The 17437-nt window shown below is 37.3% G+C and overlaps 1 protein-coding gene across 11 annotated transcripts in view; it reads left to right on the plus strand.

The window, feature by feature from the left end:
- Window positions 1–17437, plus strand: part of LOC135220720 (uncharacterized) — a 153783-nt gene that overhangs the window by 98952 nt on the left and 37394 nt on the right. For 7 of the 11 annotated variants that reach the window (XM_064258141.1, XM_064258139.1, XM_064258140.1 and 4 more), the window contains 10 exons: window positions 1268–1399; window positions 2542–2724; window positions 3524–3655; window positions 4563–4751; window positions 6032–6172; window positions 7451–7633; window positions 8014–8154; window positions 9118–9300; window positions 10148–10198; window positions 14234–14347. In XM_064258141.1, coding sequence (XP_064114211.1) covers window positions 1268–1399; window positions 2542–2724; window positions 3524–3655; window positions 4563–4751; window positions 6032–6172; window positions 7451–7633; window positions 8014–8154; window positions 9118–9300; window positions 10148–10198; window positions 14234–14347 — 1449 coding nt within the window. The remainder of the gene's footprint in view (window positions 1–1267; window positions 1400–2541; window positions 2725–3523; window positions 3656–4562; window positions 4752–6031; window positions 6173–7450; window positions 7634–8013; window positions 8155–9117; window positions 9301–10147; window positions 10199–14233; window positions 14348–17437) is intronic. The other 4 variants (XM_064258146.1, XM_064258147.1, XM_064258149.1 and 1 more) reach the window with 1 other exon arrangement.

Below are 17437 nucleotides of genomic sequence, written 5' to 3' on the forward strand. Positions count from 1 at the left end.
TTTTATTGTACGATTTTATGATAACTTCTTTAACTAATTTAAGTATATATTCACTGCAAATTCACATACCTCCACTTACTACAAGGCTTCTTGAAGTCTTTTTTTTTTTTATAAAACTTAAAAAAATTGCGGGTTAATTTTGTGAAACTTTACTCTGTTGCATTTACGTATTTTAATACTATGTTGAGAAATCATCTTTTCCTGCTGTGGCCACGGCTTCAGGACTCATTTGAAAGTATTTTAGTATTCTCCAATATGCTCTGTAATCCGTCACTGAATCTTTTTCCTGGTTTATCATTTCCCAATGATGAACTGCTTCATTTTACATCGTATTGTGAAATGTTATGTGACTTTCGCTTTCGTCTTAGAGTTAGAAAATGTACAAACATTCAGTGCATACACACACATACACACACACACACACACACACACACACACACACACATATATATATATATGTGTGTGTGTGTGTGTGTGTGTGTGTGTGTATGTATATATATATAATTATATATATATATATATATATATATATAATATATATATATATATATATATATATATATATATATATATATATATATATATATATATATATATATATATATATATATATGCAGGATGTCAAAGGAATTGGCAATGGTTGTTAATTATACTGTTCGTAGTTAAATAATTGAAAGTTCTTGTTATTTTATATAAGGATTTTTTTTGTGTATGTGAGATTTAACTCCGAAGACTTTGGCGTGGTTTTATCAAATTCCACAGCTGTATAGATTTCGTTGCTTTGATGATTTTCAAAAAAGGAAAACATACGAAGAGTACCTAATGTATGAGTAATGATAAATTTAAATATGAAAAGGACGTGTCCAGTTTATCTAAAGCTTTCATTGAGCAAGAACAAAATAGGGATCTTCAGGAGGCAATGTTGTGCTGATAAAACTTAATTGAAATTGTTTAAAAAATAATAATGCGAAATCATCTTATATACCTGTAAGCTTTAAAGCACACGATCAGATTGTGAGTCTTTATTTAGCGTATGGCTCTTTATTATGATTATTATATTAACCAAAATACTGTAAACATTTATATGCCATTCACGAATTTATCAGTTTATTTTTCTACTTGTGCCACCCTGACGTATCTTTTCTTTAATTATCTTTATGTTCGCCGCGAAAATTCGAATCCTGACGTCTTGCCTTTTTGTTCTAGAGCGGAAACTGATGACAGCAATTACTTCTCCTTCTCCATCTCTCTCTCTTTTCTCCTGTAGGTGACCTCATGAAGGAGGAGGACGTCCTGGCGTGGCTCTTCCACCACGTGGATCACGAGGAAATCGCTGATGTCACAGACGAGATGCTCGACAAACTGATTATCAACGAGCCCTACTTGGCCGTCCTCTTCTGTAAGTCCTCCGGCTCCCGCCGTCCGGAAATAGCTTCTTAGATGCTCGTTTGGCGACGGAATTTTCTCTTCACGACAATTGCGGCATTCAGACTTTGAGCATCTCGGTCAATTGAGATTTTTCTCTCTGGGTAGTCTTCACTAACAATAGCATTCTGACCCTTTAAGCAGCTTACTTTCGACGTGGCTGCCGTTTCTGGTCATTCAAGTAGTGATTGATTATATGTGTAATGGATGACAGAATAGAAAGGTATTCTATCCAGTCAACTCAAGGGGTACTATATGAACCAAATGAATCCTGAAGTCCCTCGGATACTTAATTGGTGCCCTGATGACCTCAGTGAAAGTTAATTTATTCCCAAAGGAACATTTCATGGGCCGAGTTACCTGGTATTTAAGTCTAGTTATCTTCTGTTATATAGTTTATCATGGTGGAGCAGGAATTTTTAGCATATCTAACATAACATCTATGCCCCGATAGCATTTCAACAATTGGGAGTTGCACACAGTTGTAAAAGCAAGACAACCGACCAATAAGTAATTTCTTTGGTCCTTCGATAAATGTGTATGTTTTATAATCGTTTTGACTAAATTCAGTTTTAAGATAGCTAATAATTGTGGGATTTACGTCACACACCGGGCAGCTGATGGACGAATGACGTTCCAATTCCTAGGAAACTCATGTTAAACGTGGATTCTAGAGGGAAGTCAAGGAAGGAGAGTCAGAACATGGAATGCAAAGAAGAGAATGCAGTAGACACGCATCTACATTGATGATATATTTTTATTGTGCAAATTTTACGTGATTCAAGTATTTTAATTCGGTGTAATTATATATTTTAAATAGCTTTAATAATTAATTTTTGTCTCTTATACATGCGTGACTTTTTTAAACTTAGATATCAATGACGAATATCGTATTGAATTCACTTTATCGTGGAGATGACTTCCGCCTAAAGGGAATTACAGTAATTGATGAGTGCTTCTGAGCTGGCCAGGATTCGAATTGGGAACTTAGGTTTAGAAACAACTATAGCGAATCTGACACTGAACGATATTTGCGGCTTCATATTTGAGTCTTAACTGTATTTTTTGAGATGTGAGTTTTTCTAGATCACTGACCAAAGTGACTGTGTTTTACAGACGATAAGGACGACCCAGAAGACCACGAGGTGTTGGGCGAACTCGAGAACATCGACGACGACTGTGAACAGGCCGGTGTCCCCTTCGTCAAGATTGACAATGATGCTGAGGCCAAGGAGTACGGCATTGACGATCTTCCTGCTCTAGTCTACTTCGAAAACAGGATACCGAGTATATATGAAGGTAGGTGTTCCTCCCCACTCCCATTTCTTTGGCTTGGGCACCTGCTTTGACCACTTTTTATCCTGCCGCAATGAAGCTCACTTGGAGCAATTCTTGGACTGACGCATTAGTTAGAGCAGACTTCTACCTGACGGCGTAAGGGCTACCTGCCCTTCTATTTGCTTTACATCTTTCATCGACTCAGAAAATAATTACTGTTCGTCCTTCCTATCCTGAACACTTTGTCCTTTCACTCTGGTCTTACGGATTGTATTACCAGTATCATATGACTCTCGTAAGACAGATGAATTATTATTATCTCATTTATCTAATTAATTTCTTCTGTACCATATCTATGATCTCGAAATTCAATTTTTTTTTCTTTATAAATTTAAGTCCTTGGTAAGTGCATTCATTTCACGTTCACACTCGACGCGTGCAGTAGCAAGTAACTTCCAAATTTTGAAGAAACCGATCCGCTTAAAATTAGAGATCATTTTTTTATTAGTGAATGTAGCTTTTAGATTCTGTATATTTCAGCCTTTTAAAGTAAACAAGTGCAATATCAAAGTTACTGTGGTGAGATGGGTCTGTATTAGCTTGCTGTCTTAGTAGCAACCAACCTGGGGAGAAAGATCACCCTCCTGGGAAATATATCTGAAATGTGTTAGGAAGTCGGCTCTTTATGAGATAGCTGCGGCTACAAAGAGATGCGTACACATAAGTTCGCCATGTACACTGTATTAGAATGTAAATCTAGGAACACTGAAAGCTCTCACCAGAAATGGCCTCTTTCTGAGCTGTCTCCTCTCCCCGCCAGGTGACCTGAGCAACGAGCAAGAGGTGCTGGCGTGGCTTCTGGAGCAGAAGAACACAGACACCATCGAAGAAGTCACGGACGAGATCCTCGATGACCTGATCAACAACTTCGAATATGTTGTTGTGTACTTCAGTAAGTAGATGATGTTGTTGTTACTGCCATCTTAAAGAAGCTTGACATCTAACAGTGTAATTATTATGTTTTTGAAGTAAGATTTTTAAACTCATGTTTGATAAGATCTAAATCAAGTGTTTATTTTTTGAATACTTAATGCATGATATAAATATGTGGACTTGATCATTATGGTACTTCAAACGAAACCATTCTTACGATGACTAAATTCATAGGTAGTTTATTGTCAAACATTTTCAAAAACTTTCAAGAAATAAATAGTAGAGCTACGTAATCCAGTTTAAATGACTAAGTTCTGTAAAATCTTCACTAGGAAATAAAACAAAATTCGCAATATAATATCAAAACTGCTGCTATTTTTCCATGAGTGAATTAGCAGTTGTAACTTACCGTATTTATGTATAGTGTTCTTCACAGTATATTACACTTGCCTAATTCCATGTATATTTGAAACCATAATTTCAGAATTTGGGTGAGAAATTGTCTGTGAAAAGGATTTATTGTAAAAGAATTTTTACTTTAACTCTTCTATCATGCTTACGTACATGTGGCTTATTCTTATAATCTTGTACAGAATTTTGATCTTCCATCAGCCCAACTATATCCCTCTTGTTCGGTTCGTTGAAGCACTCAATATATATTTATTCGTCCACATCCGTGAAAGTGTATTTATAGCAGATTATGTGGTGCAACAGTTCAAGGAAATTCCAACGACGACAATATGGATTAGATTATAATTTAAGTGGTTAGCATAGACTGTATAATTACCAAGAGCCAATCTGAGGAAATGACAGATAGTCTCGAGAAGAAACATGATGACATGACGAATAGCATTGTTGAAGTTCATGTGTGTCATTTTGAGTTCTCACGACGAAAGCTCTCCTCTCCTCATCTCTACCCTCCCTAGGCGGTGCGTGCGACGAAGGTGAGCAGTGCGACAGCATCCTGAAGGAATTGGAGAACATCGACGACGACACTGATGACCACGGCATGCACTTCGTCACCACAGAGGAGACGGGCATCGCCAAAGAATACGGAATCAAGACTATTCCCGCCCTGGCGCTCTTCAGAAACGGCGAGGCCATTCTCTTCAAAGGTAATGTGAATCGGCGTCACTCCGTGTATGTGTGCGGGCGCCTGTGTGTGTGAGCGTGTGTGCGTGTGCGAGCGCGCTTGTGCATGTACACGCGTCAGGGAAGGAGTGAGAGACAGAGAGGAAATTGGCGTACGTTTATAGCTTGATAGATAGTGAGTCATATGCTAATGGGAAATATTAGTGTCAAGCTAAATAATAATATAATTTTCTTAAAGGAAGGAAAAAGAGTGTATATGAATTATTTGATTTACATAAAATACGTAATGTATCCCGACAAATGACAAATTATTATCCAAAGATTGAGCCATGTCTCGACCCAGAATTGCGTTTCAAGCATTACTTGGAATTAACCTGGTCATAATTAACCGTCACCGAACACCTCTCATTTCACGGTGGAATAATTTAATAAAACTGTTGAGGTAGGTAAGAGTTTAAAGCATAAATTACATCTTACAATATGTATTCGTTACTTTTATAAAAGTAAATTTATAAAAAGGAAAACGAAGTATATAGCAGATAGCTAACTAGAATTGCAGAGAAAGCTCGTTCCCATGACACTTGGTCTTGCCGTTGATATGCTTACATACACACACACACACATATATATATATATACATATATATATATATAAATAAATAAATATATATATATATTTATATATATATGATATATATATATATATATATATATGTATATATATATATATATATATATATATATATATATATATATATATATATATATATCCAATAGAAAAAACACCGTATCGTGCTTCTAAGAAATCAATAGGAGGATCCACAGTAATATTCTTGTATATCCAGATGAAAAATATGTAAATATTTCCACAAATATATTTAATCTGGATATACAAGAATATTACTGTGGATCCTCCTTCTATTGATATATATATATATCTATATATATTATATATATATATATATAATATATATATAGATTATATATATACGTAAAAGTCATTCGTAACTTTATAGGCAATTGAAATAAAGGATATATACAGACCACTAGCATTTCACAGAGGTCTTGTCCCCATGACTAGATTTGCAGAGAAAGCTCGTTCCCATGACAGTTGGTCTTGCCGATGATATATATACACACGCACACACGTATATATATATATATATATATATATATATATATATATATTATATATTATATATATATATATATATATATATATAATCATGTAACTTTATAGCAATAAATAAAGGATATTATATATAGACCACTAGCATTTCACAGAGGTCTCGTCCCTATGACAGGAGATCTGTCTGACGAAGAAGCCGTCCTGGCCTGGCTGACTTCGGAGGAGACCTTGGAGATCCCGAATCAGATTGAGGAGGTCAACGAAAAGATGCTGGAGAGAATCCTAAACACGTCCAACAACGTCGCTGTTTTCTTCTGTAAGTTTATCGTGAATGTTTTTTTTTTCTCTCTCTCATTGGCCGGGCTGATGTTGCGAATTTTGACATGCCCCTCAAGAAACGTATGCTAAAATTTCCATCATTGCTAATCGACTTGTTTTTGCTCTAGTTTTTCTATTTCATTAAGCTATGTTGATCATTCTGTTAAAAAAAGTCATGTAATTATGCACTGATAAGAAGTCATTGAAATTTTGATCCGACTTCTGTTCAGTAGTCACTTGGTTATATTCTTGAAGGTAACATTTCTATACTCTGTTTTTTTCCATCTGTCCATCCGCTTGTGGTGTTTGCGCATGGTAACACTGCGTCCTAGGCTTTAAATAGTTACGCTATGTGTAAGTTTTAGGTAAATAAAAGGATATCTGGGTGGACATTTGCAACTGAAATGTGTTTTAATAATTTACTGTATACGAATTACACCGTTGATATTCGAAATAGGATATTGTTATTATTGTTGAATGCAAGCTCCCTTTTCGGGGTGGCGAATGGAACAGCCAGACTCAGTGGCGGGAAAAGTGCTTCTCTCGCTGTTCACTACGGCAAGATGTCAATTTTATTAGACCACACCTACTCTGCTTCTAAGCTAGGTGTTACTTCATTACACGTAAGTGTATCAGTTCATACTTTTAATTTTTATAAAGTGCGTTTTAGCCAGATATGATATAATGTAACTTGGTTTAGCATTTGTTTAATGGAATTTGCATCTGGCTGTTCCTTTCGCCACCCCGAAAAGGCAGCTTACATTCAATAATAAAAATATCCTATTTCGAATATACGGTGTAATTCGCATACAGTAAATTATTAAAACACTTTTCAGTTGCAAATGCACACCCAGATATCCTTTTATTTACCAAAAACTTACACATATCGTAACTATTTAAAGCCCGGGACGCAGTGTTACCATGTGCAAACACCGCAGGCGGATGGACAGCTGGAAAAAAACAGAGTATAGTCATCCAAGTCGCTTAAATGGGCCATTATTAATTTCATATTCTTTCCGCTGATTCTTTTTCGAAGGACTATTCCTACCTCGCTATGTATCTTTTTTTTTTTTTTACCTTTTTTTTAATCATGTTGAAATCAGATAGAAATAACGATACTAAGTCTTGTTGGCCATTATTTGTGATAGCATATTTCCAGTCAGGCTAAACATTGGTTTTCTGGTGAACCGTCAGAGTTTTATCTCGATTCCGAACTGTTCGTTGGAAAATAGTTATAATATCTCCTTTATTAAGTCTCGAACTTTTAATTTTTCAGATGCCGAGGATGACATGAAGAGCAGGGCCATTCTGTCTGAACTCGAGAACATAGATGACGAATGCGACGACATCGGCATCGACTTCGTCAAGATTTCTGACGAGGGCATCGCTCAAGAATATGACATCATCAGCCTTCCAGCTCTCGTCTACTTCAGGAATAGATTTCCACAGATTTATGAAGGTGTGTTTATGTGTATGTGTGTGTGAGAGAGAGAGAGAGAGAGAGAGAGATAATGTTACCTATATAAATTAATTATAATGATAATTTATGCTTCCTGATGTATATATTATATATATATATATATATATATATATATATATATATATATATATATATGATAGATATATATATCATATATATATATATATATAATATATATATTATATATATGATATTTAGCTTCCTGATATATATATACTACATACATACATACATATATATATATATATATATATATATATATATATATATATATATATATATATATATATATATATATATATACAGGTGTGTGTGTATACATTTGTCTCTAAGACGCTTTTGCTTATGTTCCAACGCAGGTGACCTGAAGGACGAGGAAGCGTTGCTCGAGTGGCTTATAGACAACAAAGACAAGGGACCAACTTCCATCATCGAGGAGGTGGACGGCCAAATGCTGCAGAACCTCGTCGATACTTTCGAGTATCTGGTCGTCTATTTCTGTGAGCATCTGGGCCATTTGCTTCTACTATTTATAAGGGACTTTAATACCATGAATGTGAATCTTCAGGTCTTTGCAAATACATTTGTGTATTTGTTATGTATAGAAATAGATAGTATAGTTTTCTGTGCACGTATGAAGAGTTAACTGTTGAATGTGCGGTACTTGTACCGCACATGCATTGGTTTATGTATATTTATATGTGTATATGCATTTGGTTGTTTGTTTATACATATATATAAAAGTTCTCATAATTCTTCAGTACTTATGGTATGATATACGTATATTCAAATTCTTTTGAAATAGCTAATTATCTGTCGATATGAAGGACTTGCGTCGTTGTATGAAGCAGTAGCCATCAGGAGACGTTTCTTGATTATGCAAAATTTGCATTACATAATATAAGTTAGACTTCGAAGTGTAACATTGAAGTAGCTAAAAGAATCTTCTAATTTTGCCTCAGTCAGATCGTGAAGAGTTTCTAGTGAATTGAAGACTATCTTTGCCTTCGTTCTTTCTGCAGTCCACGCCTTTTTACTTCTGGGTATCATTTATCTGTAGGTCATTCATGCTACCAGTATCTACCATTAAGCTTACTAGTGAGACATTTGGCCTGAACATCAAAGAGAAATTTGTAATAGAATGATAACTGACTTAGTAGAGAACTGGAACGTGAACAACCGTTGTAGAACTGTCCCCACATCTGATCAGAATCCTCAAAGTTTTTATCATTCAGTTTTAGCATTTCTTATAATAGGCTCTCACAACTCGACTAGGAGATGTTTGTAGAAAACACGAAAGAGCTTTCTAAGCCGTTAAAAATGACAGACGTGCTCGAATTCAGTTTTGAAAGGAAAGCGAAGAAGCTGAATAACCTAATGACTGCTGCCTCCATAGTGGAGAATAGTCCCTGCCTTTCTCCTCAAAAGTGAAAGTGGAGTAATGCCTCGTTTAACATTCACAGACGACGACAACTGCCCAACTTGCGAGACGGTTCTGGCGGAGCTGGAGACGATTGACGACGAGACGGATGAGGTGGGCATCCAGTTCGTCAAGACTAACGACGTCGAGGTCGCCGAAGAGCTCGGCATCAGTCACCTGCCTGCCTTAGTCTACTTCGAAGGAGGAGTTCCCAGCATTTATGACGGTGAGAAAACGGCAGTTGTTTATCGCAGAAAACAAGAGAGAGAGAGAGAGAGAGAGAGAGAGAGAGAGAGAGAGAGAGAGAGAGGAGTTCCAAATCTAGTAGGTCAGAGAAAAAGGGAAAAAGGCGCCCAATATAGAGGGAAAGAGAATTTCAGATATTGAGAGAGAGAGAGAGAGAGAGAGAGCATGGGTAAGGGATGGCTTTGAAGTGAAAGAATAAAGGTTACATAACTTTGTACATGATAAAGAATCAAAAAGTACGAAAAGATAGTAACTTTGCCACGTTCATGTTTCCGTAATGGGAGGGCAAAATAAGATGACAATTTCGAGTAAGTGTTTGATCAAATCATGTATAGCCGGCGGATCCTCACCTGAACATTGAAGGCATTAGGTAACCAGATTAAGTAACAGTATTTTAGAACATATAAGAAAGTTTGCATTGCACTGGAGTCATTTAGTCGAAGGTAAAAGGTAAGAGATATATATGAGTTTCTACTGACCATATAGCGTTTTTAACAGCGTATTATGGGTTATTTACAATACTCTAGTCACTCTAGCCTAGATACTCATCATCCATGTCTTTTTTTTAGTTTTAGCTATTTAATATATGCCTTACAATAAAAGACTTCATAGAAGGCTTCATCTTAAACTAGGATAGTTGTAAGCGTAGCATTTTTGTTCTAGTCAGCTTCGTAACATCTGCCAATGTTATTTTTTTTTTGTTGCCTTTGCTGTCGCTATGTCTGGGTTTTCGCTGCTTAAGCCATTATTTAGATATTTTAAAAGAAGGGTTAAACGTGCAGCCTCTGACCTTCCACTGACCTTGACTTCATGATGCTGCCCCCCAGATGACGACGCTCCAGGGAACAACTTCATGTCTTGGCTTATTGCGGATAAAAGTAAGGCTGCTGGCATCGTGCGTTGCTCCCTTTCCCACACTAATTCATGGACAGGAGTTGGCAAAATACTGATGGAGATAATAAATCTTGCATTTGGACATAAATAGACCCATTCTGAATATATGTTGAGAGCTTTATGGGACACTGAAAGATGATGGAGTTTTAGGCGCTTTGTTTCATACATCTGCAGGATTCGAGAGCGTATGCGCAGGTATTCGTAAACATACACACAAAGATGTTCACATATATATATATATATATATATATATATATATATATATATATATATAATATATATTATATGTGTATATATATATGTGTGTGTGTGTGTTTGTGTGTGTGTGTTCGTATATACTATATAAGCATATATATACACACACACACACATATATACATGCATTAAGCTATAAATATCCTTTAATTTCCAATTCGTTCTTCCTCGGAATTAATGTATTTTCATATATGTTAACCGAAGGGGAATTTTTTAGTTGATAATAACTTTTGTTATCTCGTGGGTTCGAAACAGCGCACAGAGAAGAAATCAGGACTTCAGTAAAGTTACCGACTCAGCCAACAAGTCGGTAACATACATACTATATATATATATGTATATATATATATATATATATATATATATATATATATATATTATATATATATATATATATAGTACATCTGTTATCCAAAGAAGAGATGGGTTACATCCCTATTTGTCAAGGGCATGTGGCTAGCATCCTTATCCCAAAAGACTTGTTGAGAATCGAAAGGCTAACATCTCTTGCAGCTACGTCCCTTTAAGGAGATTATTGTTCATTGACTTTCATTGGACTGTTGATTGGTCCATTAAGTCAAGCTTCTTAGAAAAGTGACGGGGTCTAATTATATATAACTCATAAGTAGAAGAGCGTAATAATCAATGTTAGTAGTAAGCCAGTACAGAAAACGTGGCATTGTTGCTTTGCTCAAAATGAAATGTTATTGATATTTAGAAAATTAATTAAAAATAGTTTTACCACTCGAATTTTAAATTAAAAGTGATAACAGCCTTGGTTGAGTGTTTTCAACTATGTAATTAGATGTAATATTTAGCTCTTATTTGTCAGCAGCTTTCAAAAAGACTCATTTTACGTTTCATTTCCTCGTCAACAAACAAAGCCTTAAACTCCACATCTTCAAACAGTGTTACCTTCAGTGAAATATGCTTTAAGCAGTGAATATAAGGGAGAGGAGAATAACAAAAGCGTCTTGGCACTGCATATCTTTGCTATGGAGATCATGTTACTTGGGAATTAGTTTGACTTCTCTTTATCTTAGAAATGGTCAGTGTTGGCATCGCTACTGTACTGCCACAATATCGCATTTTTACCTTAATTCCAGGTATCCCCTTTTTTCCACAAATAACAAATAATGTGGCTTAAAAATGAAGTCGAAACTGGTTAGGACTTACACCCAGTCTCTTTATATTATATATATATATATATATATTATATCTATATATATATATATATATATCTAGTATATATATATATATGATATATATATATGTATATATCCGTCTCATTATATACATATATATATACATATATATATATATATATATATATATATATATATATATATATATATCCGTCATTATATACTACATATATATATATATATATATATATATATATATATATATATATATATTTATGATGATATATATACATGTGTATATGTGGGATTTGGGAAATGGAAGCTGAAAGAGTTTCAAAGTTTAGCAGCAATTGGTGAAACAACATAATAAAACAGATGTCAAAGATGCAATCAGAAGACGGATAATTTCTGTAGAATAAACGTAGGAAAAGGTGGTCTAATTGGTTTCAACAGTCTCATAAACGGAGCATGAACTCTCCTTGACCTGAGGGGAACAAGTCAACGACAGCTGGTTCAGTTCTTCCAAAACGATTAGCCATAGCTACATCACTGGAAATAAGATGGCAATATTCCATACCACTGAGTCATTAACTAGACCATAATAAAAATTTTGGTGACTGGGATGAATTAGAATGACCAAAACAAGATTTTCTTAAATGTTTCTCTGGATTCTTTAAAACTTTTACATTCCTTTGCTTGTACTAGACCTGAGTCAGATAGATCCATGTAACTACTAACCCAGCTGGTCGTTGGCACTTGGCGGTTCGTGTCATTCTACTCGAATCATATGTCGAGGTCTATATCATCTAAAAAGTCTAAAAGTTTTCACTGGTTAAGCTGTTTTGCTTTAATGTACGTACAATACCATGCTTTTTCAACACTCTCCACATAATCGCTATGTTGATTTTATTGTAGAGTTTGTTAACGTTCAAGATACTACCATAAAGGACTTTCCCAGGATGGAATTAGGATTACAGATAAATGTGGCTGGGCAACCACAAAGTCATTAATCGTATCAGCTTTTCTTTGCGTAGTATAGAAAATAAAACTATCATACAATTGCCTTTTCATAGTAAAATTGCAGAAACAATACAAAAATGCAGACCACGAATTCTTGATTCATCACAAATAATACCATCAGGATTGAGACGGGCAAGAAGGCTGCAGACAAGGAAGGAAAACAAAACTATGGGAATATGTCACAAAATGCCATAATTGGGACATTTCATATGTTGGACAAACAGGCAGAAATTTGACAGAGCTCTCACTGAACAAGAAAAGTTAAGAGCAGAGAACAGGAATATTGCTTTGTCATTGCTGGGGCGAAAGCCACAGAATAAACTTTGAGAATTGTAACATGTTCAGAAGCAATAACTTAAAATAACAGTGCAGAGCTATTGAGTGGTCATTAAGTAGCCATTGTTTGTGCGGTTGACCAGTATCCGGTAATCCTAAATCTCAACCCGTGGGAAAACCTCTATGATAGTGTCTTCAGTGTCAACAAAAACGGACACCTGGTGTGATCTATAAGTACCTCAATTATAAACAGGAAATCCCAAGAGTACTCTTGAGCGCCATTTCATCTGATAAAAGGGGCAGTGGCCCTCAAAAGCTAAAGAATTTTATATGTACTTCATAAATCTACGCAAGATGGGTCTTTTTTGCATCCTACAATAACAACATCAGTTATGATACCATGCAAGCTAGTTTATTCACTGATATATACCACCGACAGTGAGAAATTCTGTCCTGAGTGCTTTCGTTGCTGTTAAGTACTTTTTCTGCAACACAAACGTCCCTTTATATGTTTTGCAATCTCGGGATTCTGGTAATCGGCAGGCCGACAAGTCTAGAAAGTGAGACCGGCACTATCTTGACAGTAGGGAGGTGGGGGGTGGGAGGGCTGTCATTTTTATGTCCTGGACTCCCATAAACCAAAATCTAGTAGCCTTCAAAATGACTTGCCACACCCAAGTATCGTTGGAAATAAACGATCTGGATTTTTTTTTTTTTTCGTAGGTTGAAGAGCTTGGTGTTCCCATTTTGACAGTTAGAGGTTGAAGTATCGCTGTGGGACGTCTGCTGGCTGTCTTCAATAATCAGGGGCTATTTGAATCCCCCTGACCATTTTCTTTCATTAGTTTCAGAGCAGACAGACCAGTGCCAGTAACTTTATCCAGAACAAGGATTAGAATTCTCTTTTGTGCACTGGTTCATTATGCAGTTTTACATTTACCATTCATCCATATTCAGGTATCCTTGACTTGCCCAATATCTGCATAATAAGCATTCAAAATTCATTAAAAATAAATTTATCATACTTTTCCCAGTATGCCAAATTTCATGGCCTCTGTTGCGCTAGGTACCCATAGGTGAGCCAGCCCATTAAGCGAAGGAAGTATAAATACAAAGTTTCTCATTGTTTCCTGGGACAAAACTACTGATTATGAGCGGGAAGAAGTTAGTGGCATTGACATGGCACATACTAACATCTCATGTATAACATTACACTTGACTGACCTCCAGGCGTTGCAAAGATATGCTCAGTGTCGGGCGCGCTGCCAAACTCCCAGTTAACTTTCTTGTGGATGCTCACAGCATGTGTCAACGCATTTTCAGAGAGCGTAGAGAGTCCGGTCATATCTATGAACTTTCGACATCTGTTAGAGGTACAGGAGGAGGAGGGGGAGGAGGAGGAGGAGGAAGAAGAGGGAGAGGAGGAAGATGATGAAGGTGAGGCTGATGATGATGAGGTTGATGAGGAAGGGGAAGATGAGGCAGGTGATGATGAAGACGACAATAAGTATGAGGGTGAAGAGGAAGAGGAGGAAGCTGATGAGGATGAAGAGGCTGAAGAAGATGAAGGTGAAGAAGAGGGGCCTGAAAATGAGGAAGATGAAGAAGCAGATGAGGATGAGGAAGATGAAGAAGAAGCTGATGAAGATGAGGAAGATGAAGAGGAAGCTGATAGGATGAAGGAAGGAATGAAGAAGGAAAGCTGTATGAAGATGAGAAGGATGAAGAAGGAAGGCTGATGAGGAATGAAGGAAAGAATGGGAAGAGGAAGGGCCTGATGAGGATAGGAAGATGAAGAAGAAAACTAGGGAAGATGAGGAAGAGAAGAAGAACTGATGAAGAGAGGAAGATGAGAGGACTGGATGAGAGAGGAAGAATGAAGAAGAAGTCTGAGAAGATGAGGAAGATGAAGAAGAAGGCTGATGAGGATAGGTAAGATGAAGAAGGAAGCTGATTGAAGAATGAGGGATGGATGAAGAAGGAAGATGAGGAAGATAAAGAAGGACGCTGAGAGGATGAGCAAGATGAAGAAGAAGCTGATAAGATGAGGAAGATGAAGAAAGAAGCTGATGGAGGGATGAGGAAGATAAGAAGCTGATGAGAAGATGAGGAAGTGAGAAGAAGCTGATGAAGGAGGAAAGAAGAAGAAGCCTGAGAAAGAAAATGAGGAAGATGAAGAGGAAGCTGATGAGGATGAGGAAGATGAAGAGGAAGCTGATGAGGATGAGGAAGATGAAGAAGAAGCTGATGAAGATGAGGAAGATGAAGAAGAAGCTGATGAGGATGAGGAAGATGAAGAAGAAGCTGATGAAGATGAGGATGATGAAGAAGAAGATGAGGAAGATGAAGAGGAAGCTGATGAGGATGAGGAAGATGAAGAAGAAGCTGATGAAGATGCAAGATGATGAAGGAAGATGAAGAAGAATGAACAAGAGGTGTGAGGATGAGGAAGATGAAGAGAAGCTGAGAGATGAGGAAGATGAGAAGAGGTAAGCAGAAATGAAGAATGAAGAAGAAGCTGATGGAAGATGGAAGATGAGGAGCTGTTAGGATGAGGGAAGAGGAAGAAGAAGCTGATGAAGATGAGGAAGATGAAGAAGAAGCTGATGAAGATGAGGAAGATGAAGAAGAAGCTGATGAAGATGAGGAAGATGAAGAGGAAGCTGATGAGGATGAGGAAGATGAAGAAGAAGCTGATGAGGATGAGGAAGATGAAGAAGAAGCTGATGAAGATGAGGAAGATGAAGAAGAAGCTGATGAAGATGAGGAAGAAGATGAAGAAGCTGATGAGGATGAGGATGAGGAAGATGAAGAAGAAGCTGATGAGGATGAGGAAGATGAAGAGGAAGCTGATGAAGATGAGGAAGATGAAGAAGAAGCTGATGAAGATGAGGAAGATGAAGAAGAAGCTGATGAAGATGAGGAAGATGAAGAGGAAGCTGATGAGGAAGAGGAAGATGAAGAAGCTGATGAGGATGAGGAAGAAGAGGAAGAAGCTGATGAGGATGAGGATGAGGAAGAGGAAGATGAAGAAGAAGCTGATGAGGATGAGGAAGAAGAAGATGAAGAAGCTGATGAGGATGAGGAAGAGGAAGAAGAAGAAGCTGATGAGGATGAGGAAGAGGAAGATGAAGACACTGATGAGGATGAGGAAGAGGAAGAAGAAGAAGCTGATGAGGATCAAAGGAAGGAAGAAGAAGAAGCTGATTAGGATGGAAGAAGAAAGAAGAAGAAGCTGATGGGATGGAAGGAGGGAAGAAGAAGAAGCTGATGAAGATGAGGAAGAAGAAGATGAAGAGGAAGAGGAAGAAGAAGCTGATGAGGATAAGGAAGAGGAAGAAGAAGAAGCTAGAGGGAGAGGAAAGAAGGGAAGAGAAGAATGAGGGATGAGGAGAGGAAAGAAAGAAGAAGCTGATGGAGGAGAGGAAAGGAAGGAAAGAGTGAGGAGAGGAAGAGGAAGAAGAAGAAGCTGATGAGGATGAGGAAGAAGAAGATGAAGAGGAAGAGGAAGAAGAAGAAGCTGATGAGGATGAGGAAGAGGAAGAAGAAGAAGCTGATGAGGATGAGGAAGAGGAAGAAGGAAGAAAGCTGGAGAAGGATGAGGAAGAGGAAGAAGAAGCTGATGAAGATGAGGAAGAAGAAGATGAAGAGGAAGAGGAAGAAGAAGCTGGATGAGGAAGGAAGGAAGAAGCAAGGAAGAAGGAAGAAGATGAAGGATGGAAGGAAAGGAAGATGAAGAAGTTGATGAGGATGAAGGAAGAAGCTTAAGGAGGAAGGAAGAAGGAAAAGCTGATGAGGATGAGGAAGAGGAAGAAGAAGAAGCTGATAGAGAGAGGAAGAGGAAGAAGCTATTGAAGGATGAGGAAGAAGGAAGATGAAAGGAATGAAAAAAAGCGATGAGGAAGAAGAAAGGCTTATGAGGATGAGGAAGAGGAAGGAAGAAGAAAGGCTGATGAGGATGAGGGAAGAGGAAGAAGAAGAAGCTTGATGAAAGAGGAAGGAATAAGATGAAGAGGAAGAGGAAGAAGAAGCTGATGAGGATGAGGAAGAGGAAGAAGAAGAAGCTGATGAGGATGAGGAAGAGGAAGATGAAGAAGCTGATGAGGATGAGGAAGAGGAAGAAGAAGAAGCTGATGAGGATGAGGAAGGGAAAGAAGCTGATGAGGGATGAGGAAGAGGAAGAAGAAAAGAAGGCTGATGAGGATGAGGAAGAAGAAGATGAAGAGGAAGAGGAAGAAGAAGCTGATGAGGATGAGGAAGAGGAAGAAGAAGAAGCTGATGAGGATGAGGAAGAGGAAGAAGAAGAAGCTGATGAGGATGAGGAAGAGGAAGAAGAAGAAGCTGATGAAGATGAGGAAGAAGAAGATGAAGAGGAAGAGGAAGAAGAAGCTGATGAGGATGAGGAAGAGGAAGAAGAAGAAGCTGATGAGGATGAGGAAGAGGAAGATGAAGAATTGAGAGGATAGGAAGAGGAAGAGGAAGATGAAGACGCTGATGGATGAGAGGAAGAAAAGAAGAAGCTGATAG

The sequence above is a fragment of the Macrobrachium nipponense genome, chromosome 2, assembly GCF_015104395.2.
Source record: "Macrobrachium nipponense isolate FS-2020 chromosome 2, ASM1510439v2, whole genome shotgun sequence".
Taxonomy (NCBI): Eukaryota; Metazoa; Arthropoda; class Malacostraca; order Decapoda; family Palaemonidae; genus Macrobrachium; species Macrobrachium nipponense.